Source organism: Schistocerca piceifrons, chromosome 2 (genome assembly GCF_021461385.2).
Source record: "Schistocerca piceifrons isolate TAMUIC-IGC-003096 chromosome 2, iqSchPice1.1, whole genome shotgun sequence".
NCBI lineage: Eukaryota > Metazoa > Arthropoda > Insecta > Orthoptera > Acrididae > Schistocerca > Schistocerca piceifrons.
In genome coordinates, this window is record NC_060139.1 from 560,726,014 (window position 1) to 560,742,624 (window position 16,611).

Here is a 16,611-nt window from a genome sequence, read left to right on the forward strand (position 1 = left end):
AAAGTATGTCACTTAGGCATCCTTCAGGGTGCTCCAGGGACCTCGAATAGCTGTTGCAATGTTTTTGGTCCACCATGCCACCGGCCAGTGGAAGAGGGGGCCTGTAGGAAGGGAAAAACAGTTCCAGCAGCACAAGTGATTTCGTCTGAGACATCTCTCTCAACCTTGTCAGTGCAGTCTGACAGAGTGAGGGTCAGGGTGACAGCAGACGAATAGAACTCTCAGCTAGCTTTTCGAAGCACCCAGTGTTGAAACTGGTCCATCAAGCAGTGACAAGAGAGAGATAGGATCGTTGAAAAAAGGTCATTGCCACAATTATTCTTGAGAAGCAACCGCTGTAGAGAGGCTATGAGATTATGGGGGGGGGGGGGGGGGGGGGGATCGCCCAGTAGGTAACCCAGATGTAGCCATGGGCGGCACCAAAAAGACTTCTGGATTGAGTTTTATGTGAAGTAGTAGCCACCAGTGTGTCCCCCCAGTCTTTCACTTGTCTGAAGTGCTGGAGACTGTACAGCAGAAAAGGCTTTAATCAACAGCAATCCATTTTACAATTTTCCCAATGAGTCCACTTCTCAAAACGTATCTCTTGACCTGTGTGTTCCTCAAAGAATTACGGTTTCATTGCTGTAAAAGCATCTCCATTTGTTCTAGTACACACCAGGTACTGAATAAATTGTTCTGTTCCCAGTCATCTGGCTTGGTCATGGGGTAGCCAGGGCAGAGAAAGCAGTTGGATTGTAACTGTCCACACTTAAGTATTTGTAAGTATCTGCCGAGAGAGCTGGATCAGTATATGGCCATTATGTTGATTTTGTTTGATGTGTTTCAAGAGTGAAATGTCTGTCCTGATGCGACCTACTCCAATCCAGGGCTCTCCACCCAGATGCAGCAGATCTGGCACAACAGGCATTGCAGGAAGTACTGATGCTCCAAGAAGACTGGCATCTACTCCTTGACAAGAAAGAGAAGCTAGCAGCTCAGGAATCAGAAGTGTGATGTCTGTGCTGTTAAGGAGCCCTCCCAAAGCCTACATAATGACCCAACCACATCAGGTTCACTACTGCACTTTCTTTTAAGAGCATATATGAATCTACGCAGTTATTGTGAGCACAGAATCTTTAACAATGTAGCCAGTTGGCACTACACTGAGGTGACATAAGTCATGGGATAACAATGTGCACATATTCAGATACTGGTCGTAGCACGTACACAAGGTATAAAAGGATAGTGCATTGGTGGAGCTGTCATTTATACTCAGGTGATTCATGTGAAAAGGTTTCTGATGAGATTATGGCTGCACAATGGGAATTAACAGTCTCTGAAAGTGGAATGGTAATTCAAGCTAGACGCACAGGACGTTCAGTTTTAGGAATCATTTGGGAATTCAATATTCTGAGATCCACAGTGTCAAGAGTGTGGCAGTAATACTAAATTTCAGGCATTACCTCTTACCACAGACAATGAAATAGCTGACGGCCTCCACTCAAAACTGAGAGCAGCGGTGTTTGTGCAGAGTTGTCAGTGCTAACAGATGAGCAACACTGTGTGAAATAAACGCAGAAATCAACATGTGACGTACGATGAGTGTATATGTTAGGACAGTGTGGCGAAATTTGGTCTTAATGGGCTATGGCAGCAGATGACCAAAGCAAGTGCCTTTGCTAACAGCTTAACAATGCCTGTAGTGCCTCTCCTAGGCTTGTGACGGTACCAGTTGGATCCTAGATGACTGGAAAACTGTGGCCTGGTCAGATGAGTCCCAATTTCAGTAGGCATAAGCTGATGCTAGGATCTGAGTATGGCGCAGACCCCAAGAAGCCATGGACCCGAGGCACTGTGCAATCTGGTGGCGACTCCATAATGGGGTGGGTTGTGTTTACATGGACCGGGCTGAGTTCTCTCGTCCAACTGAACTGGTCATTGACTGGAGATGGTTATGTTTGGCTACTTGGAGACCATTCACAATTGATGTCATGTCACCATGCCACTATTGTTTGCAATCGGTTTCAAGAACATTCTGGACAGTTCAAGTGAATGATTTGGTCAACCAGGTTGCCCGACATAAATCGTATAAAACATTTATGGGACATAACTGAGAGGTCAGTTCATGCAAAAATCCTGCTCTGGCAACACATTCACAATTACGGGTGGTTATAGAGACAGCATGGCTGAATATTTCTGCAGGGGATTCCAACGACTTGTTGAGTCGATCCCATATTGAGTCACTGCACTAAGAGAGGCAAAAAAAGAGGTCTCCCACGATATTAGGAGGTATCCCATGACTTTTGTCACCTCAGTGTGTTTCAGGTTTTCTTCCCCACTCGGCCCACACCACCGGACACACAGGAGGTCAAACCCAAAAAGGGTACAAAAATTATTTCAGCCGAAAAACAATGTACCTCTTTTTGTATAAAACTTATTTGTATCCAAAAAACTGAGAAGATATTCTAATACAACAGATTTATGCTGCTCCCCTCATCACTGCAAAAAACTAACGAGACAAAACAGAAAATTAAAAATTTTGCCAAGCACATAAAAGCAATATGACAGTTATTGTTTTAACTGCCATTAACACTGAGGCACTACGTTTTATGATAACAAAAGAACATAAATATGGCAGTAATGTCTTAACTAGTGCAACTGTAGTCATCTCGTACCATTTCTTATACCTTTTCCATTTTTACAATAGAATAACAAAATTAAATTCAAGAAAAAAAATCTTCCAGTATTGACTTCTCTTCAACACAATTCGATTCATGGGAGCAGATGTTGCAAGGTTTACTGTGCTGTTGAGAAATAAATGACAACATCATCAACAGGTCTTTCTGTTTTGCAACTTACAAATAAACACAGCTGGTCCTTCAGATGAAGCATGGCATGGCTTACATCAGCCACAGTCTTTCCTCTTTTAATCACTGTGACATTCTTCTGTTTCAGAGCAAGAATTTTTAACAGTTATTTGGGATACCTTAGTACTAGCCACTTTAGTCATACCACTTTTAACTTTTCTTTACTATTTTTGAAATGCAAAATTAATTCATTCCATTACAAAGATGTTGTACTGATTCAAGCAAAATCTCATATGCAGTTTGCTTTTCACACAAACTTTGCAGTAACTAAAGGGAGGAGACTGACACATGGCAACCTGAACTACAGAGGGAAGCACTGCTTGACAAGAAAACCATGTGCTATCTAGTAATGAGTGTTTGAAACATTTTCTCCATGATTTGGCACTTGGAACAAGTCTAGGGAGATGGTGCACCATGCCCTGGACACAGTCTTAATTATAAGACTCTAGAAGACTGACCCCCTACTTGCCACAGAGATACCCTTAGCTTCTCTTGGCTTTTGTTCAGATAATGTTTTGATGTTAATGACACACTGACTGACCAATTTTCAAGGCTAACGTAGCCGCCATAATAATGACATCATTGATCTACTGTTGCTGTATCACATTGCCCCATAAGAGGTTATTACAAGTTTGTACAATTCTCATGAGCCATGATCCTCCTCTGATGTACTGAACAGTAATAGCTGAGGCACATCCAGAGTTCACCAATTTTCTACGCTAATATAGCCACCATAATAATGATATCATTGATCTACTGTTGCTATATTGCACTGGCCCATGAGAGGTTATTAGAAGTTTGTGCTACTCTCATGAACCATGATCCACTGATGAAGTGAACAGTAACTGCTGAAGCACATCCAGAGCTCACAGTAAAAGAGGGCTAATGGAGATGGCCATTCCCCACTCAAATGTTACTGACTGAGCTCCTTAAGCAGCGTACCACATGCCGTGGCACCACAGTGAGCAATAACCATACCCCCCACACAAAAAAGGGAGCATTTATTGTCAACAGTTCATGTTGATTATAAATATGACAAGAATGATTAAAAGTAATACAAATTTTATGCAGATTAGTCATCTACCCTATTTATTATAAACTGTAGCCAACAAATCAATGACAAAGTGGAGAGAAGCATAAAATAGTACAATCACTTACAACTACTAACTGACCACACTTTCCAGGCTATTACTCATGCAGCAACTCTCTAATGACTACTTGGCAATGAACAACCCTCCCCTACATTCAGGATACATTCTCAATCTAAATGGAGTCTTTTGGCACAGATGCTGTTGCAATGGAGTGAGTCACACTTTCTAATATTATCTACCTAGTCCTGGACACTATCTCAAGGCTCTGGAAAGGCCAGCTCAGTATATAGGGTCCAGCTTTCTCTGCTGGGCATTCATCTCATCTCAGACAATTCCTTTCAGGGACTACTTAATCTTATTCGGGGATTTGGATCTAGAACCTCAACCACACTTACTCTCGCGTTGTCTGCAACAACAGGTGTGCAGGAGGAAGTAGTTTCAATGTGTATTACCCATACTCAGAAGGCGGAGTTGCTCTCAGATAAAGGAACATTTAGAGTTCAGTATCTCATTGACAATGTGGTTACTAGGCACAAAGCACAAGCTTGGATAGAAAACAAAAATTGACTATGCCCTTTCACCACAGTCATACAACTTACAAAATTTAGGGAAATTAAGAAAAACTGAAATTTGGATGGCATGAAGGGGATCCACACCACTGGCCTCCTGACTGCTAGTCCAGTCTCTTACCACAGTGCCACACTACTCGTTGTCTGATGTCAGATTCTCATCATATCATGCATGGCAGAGTGTACTTAATGCACACTGTCACTTCCCCCTCCCCCTTTTTTTTGGTTTTTGTTCCAGTCACAACTGGTGTGCAGAAGAAACGAATGTTGATAGGTCTCTGTGTGAGCTTGAACATATTTAATTTTGGTTTTATGACATTTTTACAAGTTATATCAATGAGAAAGTAATTTGTTCCCTGATTTTTTTCGAAGAATGTATGCTCTCAGAATTTTAACAGTAAAGCTTTTGCACTTTCTAAATGATTCTTTGATGACGCATGATGCTAGTTTTCTTCAGATCTTGACATCAATTTGTTGTCAATCGCCCTTTTCTCATAGGACATCTGAAAGCCATCAATCAGGACAGTCAGGTGGACTGAATATTTCTTGATTTCTAAAAAGTATTTGACCCAGAACCACTTCTACACTTATTATCAAAACTACAACCACATGGGGGTACCAGACGAAATATGTGACTGGACAGAGGATTTCTTGTTAAAGAGGACACAGCATGTTATCTAGCATGGAGAGTCATCGACAGATGCAGAAGTAACTTCAGGTGCATACAGGGAAGTGTGATGGTTCCCTCGCTGTTCATGTTGTATATTAATGATTTTGCCGACAGTGCTAATAGTAACCTCAGGCTATTCACAAATGATGCAGATATCTACAATGAAATACAGTCTGAATGAAGCTGTACAAAAATTCAGTTGGAGCTTGACAAAATGACTAGCACCTTGTTTAAAATGTTCAACAATGTAAAATTGTGCACTTCACAAAATAAAGAAACATAGTATGAGTGAGTCATAGTTGGAATCTGTGTCATAGTTGGAATCTGTGAACTCATACAAATACTTGGGTGTAACAGTCAGTAGGGTTGTGAAGAGGAACACACACATAGGCTCATTTGTGGGGAACATGGGTATCAGACTTCGGTTTATTGATAGAATATTAGGGAAATGCAATCGGTCTACATAGGAAACCGCTTACAAATCACTTGTGAGACCCATGCTGGAATATTGCTAAAGTGTGTCAGACCTGTATCAGATAGGACTAGCAGAGATATTGAATGCATACAGAGAAGGACAGCATGAATGGTTACAGGTTTGTTTCACCCACGGGAGAGTCACTGATTTGACCAAAGAGCTGATCTGGCAGACTCTTGAAGATAGACAAACTATCCCAAGAAAGTCTACTAATGAAGTTTCAAGAACCAGTTTTAAATAATAACTCTAAGAACATACTACAGCCCCCTACAAATTGCTCCCATAGGGATTGTGAGGATCAGAATAGATTAATTACAGCACACAGAGATTAGATTAGATTAGTACTTGCTCAATAGATCATGAATACGACACTTCGTAATGATGTGGAACGTGTCAAGTTAGTAAAAGGTGTTGGGTCGACTGAAGCATCCGATCCCACCCGTCGGCTTTGACCCGTGACGTAAGGCTGTTGTTGTGTGTGACATCACGACGGCGCGGAATTTAGTTTGTGAGAGTGGTGTGTTTGTAGGTTTCGTTTTGATGTGATTGGTGGTGCTCTCTGCTGGTGTGTTAGGTGATGTTTTTGGTTTAGTTTACGTGTGTGGTGTGTTTATAGGTGGCGTATTGTTGAGGTCGGTGGTTTTCCCTGGTGGTGTGTTTATGGGTAGCGTGTTACGTGGCGTATGGGGTTCATTTGCATGATAGCACTGCACGTGTGTGGTATCAGGACTGTGATTTCAGCGGAATATTTTTCAGTGAGTAATGATCTTAGTTTGTTATTTTGACGTTATTGTAGTTATTTTCTGTTTGTCGTTTGTGTATTTTGGTAAATTGCTTTTTCATGTCTTTGGTAGGTATGGATATGACTGACAGGGTCAGCAGTTTTCGGTTGTCGGCGATGATGGGGGCAGTGCGTTGTCTCTAATAAAATTTCTTCAACTATTCGAATTTTTGGATGAAGTCATGAAGTGTTCAGTATGTCGTGAAGAAATGAGGATAACTTAAAGTTCCAGCGTCTCAGACCAGGGACGGCTGTATGTGGAGATGTCGTAAGGATAACAGGGCAAGGGAAGTGTTCTATTCCACTTTTGTTGGTTTGTTGTGTTTTTTGAGGTAGTGATGATTGCGGACGTGGTTGTAGTTTTGGGTTTTATGATTTGGTATCGGTAGTTTCTGTGGACTTATATAGGTAAAGGGAAGTGTGGCTGTGGCTGTGGGTTTTCCAGTATTGGGCGTTGCTGTTGAGCTATATAGGTATAGTGAAATGTTCAATTCCAATTTGTGGGATCGGGAGCTGCTGTTGAGCTATATAGGTCAAGGGAAGTGTCCAATTCTTAAAATTACTTTTCGATCTTAAGATTTCCCTCTATTAAGAATGATAAACTCTGCTCTATTTGCTACAAGCTCCTCAATCAAGACACAAAGATTGTCTGATGATCCATACACTCTTATTTTGTTCATTAGGTGAGGGTGAGGGAATGCATCAAATGCTTCTTGGAAATCAAGCACTGTCTCAACCTGGGTGCCAGTATCTGTCACCTCTCGGGTCTACTGGAAGAGGAGAAAGAGCTGAGTTTCACATCACAACTGTGATAGGTATGAACAGTTTCAAAACTGGATTACTGCAAGCCTCTTTGTCATGAGCTTCTTGGCATGCTAAGTAAAGAGAGGACACAATTACCTTTCAAACTACTGCTTGTATGTATACCATATACATCAAAAACACAACTTAACTTCCTCAACATTTGTTTCTCAGCAATTTTCTTCCACCCTCCCTTTTGTACCTGTGAGACTTTCTTCAAAAATTTTTCAATGACTGTTCTGCTTTGTTTTTCTATCTTTTTGAGGTTATTTATATGTATATCACTGCAGAGGAAGAGTTAGATGCCATTAATACCCAGTAATAATGGTTCGCTACCTTTTCTACCTGGGGCCTCCCTTTGCAACACCAGAGTATCTCATGCCCTCATATGTTTGTTTGTTTATTTATTTTGCTTCTTTTGAAAAACTTTATTAAACAGTAATTTGCTGGACCAAGGCTCGAATCTCGGACTGGCAAAGTTTCCAAGCACAACCCATACAAGCATATCAAACTACAAAAGTCCCAGACTTGAATCGAAGAGTAGCACACAGTTTTAATTGGCCAGGAAGTTTCAAATCAGCAATGTTCTGCTGCAAAGAGAAAATTCGTTACGAAAAGAAGTGGTATTTGGCATTTTAATGAATCACCATGATATTTCTCATAAGCAATTTTATGACACCATAGAAAACCTATGTCAGAATGACTTCCCCCAAACATTAATGACAGTAGAAATCAGAGATAGTACAGAACTTCAGAGTTCTTATGTTCCACTGTTGAGATATCTCGAAAGAACAGACAGTCTTGGATGGAGGAAATAAATCTACTGTATCATTTTATGAGGAGACATGGTACTTGCCATGAGTGGGGTCCGGGAAACAACCGACAACATAAATCTGAACTCCTGTTCACTGTAAAACTCAAACATACAAGTAGTTTCCTAACCTCCTAAACAATGTGCCACTTTTCTTGCAGTATATTACTGCGAACATACTGGATCATCAACTTAAGGTTCCAGCCCATTCTGTTTCACAAGCACCCTGCCCGCAACACAACACCCCCCCCCCCTCCCTGCGCACAAATTAGTGTTCACTATGTCAAGTTGGCATTAAAACGTTTAATGTTTTAAATAACAGACGGAAGTGATTCACAGAACGGATTTTTAGACACTAATTCAGTAACGTTGTCATAACATAGCTACCAATTTAAACAGCTGCTGTAAGGTTTCGAACTACCTCCAACAAATCGCAACATGAACAGAAACGAAAACAAATTATAAGGCACAATAACATGGAAGAAGTTCTTGTCAAAGAATTCTACAGTATCCAATTTATATTTCGTTAGTTCCTTGGTAGTATGAAGTACGGGGTGACAAGTGAGTAAAACTGCTATGACTCTGTAAAAGGGACTGATGACCCTGCCGTTTGGTCCCTTTCTCTCCAACCCAATCAATCGACTCTGTAAGACAACTGCAAGAACGTTATAGAAGCAGCAGATATCAATACATTCACATTACAAAAATATATCAACGTCGACACTCGAAATAACGTCACAGAATCAAGAAATGTACAAGATATTTACTATCTCAACACACACCTTATACTGGTGCGTTGAGTGTCCAAATGAACGGTTCGTGCCACAGTTCATGAATGTCAATTTCGACAAGTCTCATTCGTTATTTGACGTCTGACAACACAAAAACTTTAATAATAATTACGTTGCATTTCTACATTTCTAACATACTCACTTTCAGAGAAAACGTTTTGTGTTCGAGAAGTGAATTCAAAGAATTACGAAGATAACTGTATCCATTATTAGGTTTGAAGCAATCTTCTAAGAAAAATAATTTCAAATGCATATCCATCATGTAATTTTTCTAGTACAACTACTTCGTCGGCAAACTAAAACATAACCTCTAAACAAACACGCTGCTCCGCACCACAACAAATCCCCACCTCTCACCACAAATATCAAAGATACTTCACACAGTCTAACAAGTAACCACAGTCTAACATAACAGTGGAACAGTCGCGACAATTCATCTGAATTTTGTTGTCTGCTACGTCAGCAGCGCGCCAAGCGGCCAGTAAGTTTAACTGTTGAGATCGGCGCCATCATGAAAGCCAATAATAGTTGTTTATTTTGGTTTGTATAATCTTTTTTACAGACGAGAGCGTAGCGTAGCGCAATAAATTGTAGCAACAAGGAGAAGTAGATGCCACATCTGGCTTTTTATAGGTTTCCTAAGGACCCTGAGAGGCATATGCCATTATGTTACTAAACTGTATCGTCAGGATTCGCTTGCAAACGAAATGTATATTGGAGATTAATGTTTCGTTTTAGAAGCAGAAAGTGGCTAGTGAATAGCAGACGAGAAGCTCTTATGAAAAATACCCTGTTTATCTATATAAAAAGTTAAGTTTTGTCAACTACATGTCGAACAAAACGCAGTTCATGAATGCAGACACTACAAGAACCGTGTTAATAATAAACACTTCTGGAATGCAGTTAGCCACATTGTTTGACATACCAAATAAGTCACATCAACTGACGATGAAGAAGAAACTGCCAGATAGGTTTGACAATCCCTCTAAAGTTGTAAAATAATCTATGGCGCAGAAAGAGCCAGTTCAACTCTCCACATATCAGTGCCAGATTCATCCGAATCGTCAAAACCGACCTGCCTTGACGATGAAGTGGTAAAATTAAGTGCAGTTACTTGTGTCTACAAAATGCGTTTGGAGTATCAGAATGTGCAGATCGCTAAACTTCGCGCAAAACTGTTACAGGACAAGGAAAGTGCCTATCATATTAAGTACATACAGCAACAGAAACTGTATCAGAAGGATCAAGTGAAGAAGGATGAACCAATTTTGAAGAATTATAGGATCCTGATATTTTTAAAAAAAATTGCCTTTGACTTGTTCAGCCAGATAAGCAGGCCATCTGCAAATTGGAAAGACGAAAATAAGCTGTCTGCTCTAAATTTATTATATTTCAGAACCAATGCATATATGTTTTGTGAGAATGTTTCATGTTTCCATCAGTGCGTAATTACAGAGGTATGTGGAGGGCATACAAATAATATGTGGCAGAGTGACAATATGTTCCGCCTTTTAAAGAAGATACTGATACTGATAAACACTTTGTATGCTTCAAGTGATTCAAAGGAGTTTGCCACTTAATCTAACTGGGGAGAAATTACATTAGGTGTTCCACAAGGTTCGATTATGGGTCCCCTCCTGTTCTTGATATCTGTGAATGACCTCCCTTCTTATGTGAAATAAGATGCTGAACTGACAGTGTTTGCTGATGATACAAGCATAATTATTAATCCAGTAAAAGAAAGTCCGATAGAAAATTATACAAATAAGGTCTCTGGAATAGTCATTAATTGGTTTACTGTGAATGGGCTTGCTCTGAACTTCGAAAAAACACAGCACATCCAATTTTGTGCTGTAAAAAGTATAATTCCTTCAATAAACATAACACATCAAAAGAAGTCAGTACCCAGGGTAGAGCATACTAAGTTTTTGGGTGTACATATAGATGAGAATCTTAATTGGAAAAGTCATATTTTGGATCTCCTAAAGCGACTAGGTTCAGCAACTTTTGCAATCAGAATAATTGCCAATTTTGAGTATGTAGAAATTAGTAAGCTAACATACTTTGCATACTTCCACTCTCTGATGTCATACGGAATAATATTCTGCGGCAACTCAACACTTAGGCAAAAAGTATTCACTGCTCAAAAGAAAGTAGTTAGAATAATGTGTGGGGTTCATAGCCGCACATCTTGTAGGCATCTGCTTAAAAGTTTAGGAATTCTTACAACTGATTCACAGTACATTTACTCAGTAATGACATTTTTCTCAACAACATGGACCAGTTTAAAATCAACAGCGACATTCATGATTACAATACCAGAAAAAGAAAGACCTACACTATCCTTTACTTAACCTATCTTTGGCACAGAAAGGGGTAAAATATGCTGCTATAAAACTTTTTGATAAATTACTAGATGAAATAAAATGTCTGACAGACAGCAGCAATAGTTTCAAAAACAAATTTAAATCATACCTCCTTGACAACTCAATCTATACCATAGATGAATTCTTGAATATGAGTAAATAAATTTGGTGATGTAATATATGCATTTTGTGCCATTTAAGGGAATGGGATAGATAATAGAAATATTTAGGTATAAGGCTATAATGCAAAAAAAGAAAACTTGTTTCCTGTGGACATTTCTTGTGCACTTAATACGTTCCACATCATAATGGTTTTTCCGTGCTATTGATCAATGGAACACGTAACTAACTTACTAACTGACTAACTAACTAGTGCATATGTCATTGGATGAAAATTTTCTAATGGCAGATTTAACATATGACAGCACTTCTGACAGTGTTATTGGCTTTGAGGACTTGGGGTTTACACTCACGGTATATTTCTCTCACTATTTGGCTGTTGCTTGTCCCACTTAGAATAATATAAAGATGAAGGTCGTAATTGTGGCAACAGGTGACAATGAATAACACTCAGTAGGCCTATGGAACGACTAATGTGACGTCGATCCCTTTTGTATGTAGAGGTATATGTCTGAGCTCCTTATGCATGAATCTGTGTGTTTATATTCCGTTGATATGAGTGTGATAAGCTGCAGTTCTATCCAACACCACAAGTGTTTCTTCACGAATGTGTTATAACTTGCCACTGGATTTATGAATTTTATCCTTACTTGCACATATTTTAGAATCATTTTTAGGAACATCTATGTCTTCTGATATTACACAAACTCTTGGAGGCAAAAAAATAATTCAAATATTTCGCAAAACACGTAGGAAAGGGATGCAAAACAAACATAATGCTTACTATGCAACTGAAGTTCTCCTTTCTCGCCGCTTGGAGTGCTAGTATCGCTCCAGAGGACAAACGGTAACAACTTTTACAGCAGCGAGTATCGCGACTGTTATGTTAGGCGGTGGTCTAACATAATATTAGACTGTGGGATTGCATTTTTCATATTTCCAATTAGCTTGTGGGTTAGAAATCAGACACACATATACTTCGAGACATTTATTTAGTAGACTTACAGTCAGAAATAACAATTCTAAAGAAAAACAAAGAATAAACATCCAACTCTCAAAATCAGATACTCTTCCAAGGAATAAACAATGCACTTCACTGGTCGGTCTCTTGTTCCAGCACAGTTCCCCCCTTAAGGTGTGGAGCACCTGGGACGCAGGGGTACTTGAATTTGACTTGTCGTCCAGCTCTTGTACAGATGACCGATTGATGTGTCGGTGTGAGCACAGGTGTGACCGGTTTATCTGTATCTTCGCACATCCATTTTTAAACTGGATGAAGGAGGGACACAGCTGGTATAATTTTTATTAAAATTAATTTCCTCCAGCTGTGTGTAAGATTTTATATTTACTTCCCTACTAGTTTCGACGTTGCGTCATCGCCATCTTCAGGCCCGTACACTTTGATGAAATCAGTTGTGTGTGGATCAGTCGAGAAGTCTTCACTGAGACCAACACGTGCTCCACATGGATGGCAGGCAGTAACTAGTGTTTTTCTGTAGTCCTCTGGCATCTTGGCGTTGTCTCTTCAGTTCGACTAGGTGTAGGCTCGCCTGACCCTTGGTCATCCTGAATTGGAAAATGGAAAAAATCTCGTGCATCGGCGCTGGCGAGATCCGCGCTGGTTTCACTCTTTCAGTGAACACCCTGACAATTTTTTTCATTTTGCGAGATATCTGCAGTATGTGCATCACGTCGCAATACTTGGTAGGGCACAGTATAAGGAGATTGTAGAGGAGCCTGTACGGCATCCATGCGCAACATGACGTGCGAGCAATCCGCCAACACAGTGTTCACAAAGACCAGATGTTCAACATGGCGGGATGCTGGTGGCCCTCTCATCCTTGCCACGTGGTCACGAATGCGCTGTACTAACAGTGGTGGCTCCCTTTGTGATGGTAGTGGTGCCGTTGTGAGATAGTCTGCTGAAATTCTCAACTGTTCTCCGTGAATCATCTCCGCCACTGATGTGCTTTTATCTGCCTTATACACAGTCCGTAAACCTAGAGGTACTAGTGGTAGTGGCTCTGTCCAGCTCTCTTGGTGACACACGAGGGCCACCTCCAGTGTTCTTCACCTTTCCACCATCCCGTTGGTCGCTGGGTGATAATTGTTTGTGTGATGATGCTGGAATCCATACAGTCCAGCCAGTTCATTGAACAGCTTGGATTCGAATTGTCGACACTGATCTGTTGTAATATGTAGGGGGCATCCGAAACGTGCTATCAAATGTGCAACAATTGTCTTTGCTATCGTCTCAGTCCTACATCTGTCACTGGTATAGCCTCAGCTCATCATATTTATAACCCTCTGAGGGTGGAGGTGGACCCAATATGTCGAGGTGGACGTGACCAAACCTTGCCAGTGGACCTGCAAGATTTCCGACCACTGCATGAACATGTCGTTCTGCTCTACAACGCTGCACTGAAGACAACAGCGATCCAGTTTCTGGCATCCCTTTTAATTGAAGGCCACACAAACTGCTCAGTTAACAACTCGATAGTGGTGTTTGCCCCTGTGTGTGCTAAGCTGTAGACACTGTCAAGAGCCACTGTGCGGAATTCCTGCATAATGTAGGACCGGGGGCTCTGTTATGATATGTCGCATAATATTGTAATTTTGCTTCCTGGCGCTTCTACTTGTTCCAGTCGCAATCCTATGTGCCAGTCTGTTAGTAAGTCTTGCAACTCTTGATCTCTCTCTTGTGCTATGGCGAGGTTGTCGTAATTTAAGATGCTGATTAAGCTGTGTACTGGGGAAAAATAATCGACGACTATGTTCTCTGCACCTCTAATATGTCGTAGGTCTGTAGTGAACTGGCTGAAAAACTCTATGTGTCGGACACTATCGTCGTCGATCTCTGGTCCAAATTGCTAATTGCCAGCGTAAACTGTTCACGGTCTTCTGCGATCCGTTGTTGTTCGAACATGTTTTCCAAGATCGCAAACCGTATGTCTGGTTGTGCGGGCGTAAATGGAGGTGCCTGCAATTGCAGGCGAGGCGCAGTTGACACGAACGAACCGGCACGCGGAAAATTTTCCGCGCGGTTGTGCGCTCGCGGCGCGGCCCTTACCGCTGGAGTTCGTGATTTCGTAGTGTCCGTCTTGCTCTCGTTTCTCAGCGTCGACAGTTCTAAAACTTCAATCTCTTGTTGCAGCTACAGGATCTCTTCACCAATGGTTTGTTGAAAATTATTTCCACCTTCTATGCTTAACGGATGTAATCCGAAAAATGTTTTGTGACCTCCCCTGTGGGAAACCTACATGTACCTTCCGCTCTGTGGATCACCTGTCATCTATCCTCCCATGAAAGGTCCTCACAGCTAAGTAGGACTGAAGAATGACTACGTTTGATATAGGTATTCTGCGTACAAAGAGTTTGTATGTGAGACCATCGTGCCACATGAAGTCAAAAGCCCTAGACATGTCAAGAAGCACCGTTTCAAGTATTCCCTAGTTTCCAGCACCCTTACTGCTGGTTTCACCAGTTGCAGCAGCTAGTGAGAGGAGAAGTCCCTGTTCCAAAATCGACTGGTCTGACACACCCTTGAGTGCCATCTTGCATCCGCATTTTTGTGTATAGCCTCTTGAACACCATTGAGAGGGACAGAAGCAAGCTGATGGGCTGGTTGTTGGCTACCTGATGTGCAACCTTGTCAGTTATCAGTGTAACTACAGCTTACACGTGTTTCCATGTGAGGGATAGATGTCTGTGCAAATACCCGTGCACACAATACATCGCTGCAAATGTGGTATGTTCATGCAACACAAGTTCCAGTCTGCTGCTGGTCTGACATCTCTTGGTATAGAAAATAAATTACTGTGGCAAGTCACCCATCTCTCATAACCTCAAAGTTTATTTCATTAATTCGTAAATTTGTAATTAAGAAAATTCTGGGTTAAAACATCAATCTAGACAGTGCTTGGTGCCATGTGAGAGCAAAAGAGCACATGAACATCCTACTTTTCGACACCTTGCGAATTTATTGGTTATTTTTCTTTGGATGGTATTAAACATAACATAGATGCTATAATCTGAAAGATACAGCACTTAAACCTATCTCCTCTACACTCCGTGAAACTTAGCATCAGGGTCACTCACATACCGTCAGTTGCACACCTTTTGACGAGCTTTTGAGCATGCGCAATTTGCGTGACGTCTTTGCCTTATGTGCCAAATACATAGGATTTGATTAACAACGTGCATGGTTCACAATGTGCGCAGCTAGCCCTCGTCACTCAGCTAAAGTTGCCACCAGGTGGTAGCACACTGCAGCAGACTTTTATCCCCATTCGCTCGATATAAATCCTGCAACATAATAGCACACTCCTTAGCTATGCTAATTCAGTCACTATATTCTGTAGTAAAAATTAGGGCGTACATCAGTACATGTTAAAGTTGTACTGACATTAAACCTGAATGAGTTATAGTATATTAAGCTGTGAATTTTCTCATGCAGTAATCCATTTGAGGCGCTGAGAATCATGAGGGCCTAAAGCACATCATCAGCGATTGTGAGACTGTAGCATTTGTTCATGCTTCTGAAGTCTGTTGATCTTATGGGGAGTGGGGTTTGTCTGTGTTGTAGGCCCACATTGTATGGGCCAAAATCATGGAAAGCTGTATCATCTGTTTCTCTGATACTCACTTAAATGTTGGAGCAAGGGTAGTGTGTTTTAGGCCCTTATGGATCTCAGCGCCTCATTTGTATTCTAGTCAAGTGACCATGTTGGTAGACATTATTACTTGAGTTCAATCATTTCCACAAATGGCACTTTATGTTTGGAGTTGGTTATTTACTGTGCAGGAATCGGCTTTTGTGTGCAGTGTAGAGATGACCACGTTGGACCTATTTTAAATGCTAACAGAAAAGTGAAGCTTTGAAGATGGGTCGTGAGTAATGTTTGGGTAGTACAGTCGCCAGAGCACTTGCCCATGAAAGGTCCCGAGTTTGAGTCTCGGCCAGCATACAACTTTAATCTGCCAAGAAGTTTCATACCAACGTACACTAAGCTGCAGAATGAAAATCTCATTCTCAGAAAGGAAAGAAAATGATCACGAAAAATTACCGCAAAGTAACTAGGGTGTCCAAGAACAGTTTCTTTGATTGAGAGGGTGACGAAATCAAATAAACATGACTACAAGCAAACATTTAACAAGGAAGTGTACAGTTAGCCCAAGTTATTGTGTGGGCGCAGCGTGTGAATATCTTATTTTAAGCCTGAAGCAATTTCATGAACTAAAACATTTGTTAGAGATTTCGTACATTTGTCCGAAAAAATGGAGAAAC

General features: G+C 40.9%; 1 protein-coding gene across 1 annotated transcript in view; it reads right to left on the bottom strand.

Moving 5' to 3' along the window:
- Positions 1–9,187, bottom strand: part of LOC124775029 — a 120,349-nt gene extending 111,162 nt beyond the window's left edge. The window contains exon 1 of the mRNA XM_047249797.1: positions 8,981–9,187. Coding sequence (XP_047105753.1) covers positions 8,981–9,100 — 120 coding nt within the window. The 5' untranslated portion in view covers positions 9,101–9,187. The remainder of the gene's footprint in view (positions 1–8,980) is intronic.
- Between the last annotated feature and the right edge of the window lie 7,424 nt (positions 9,188–16,611).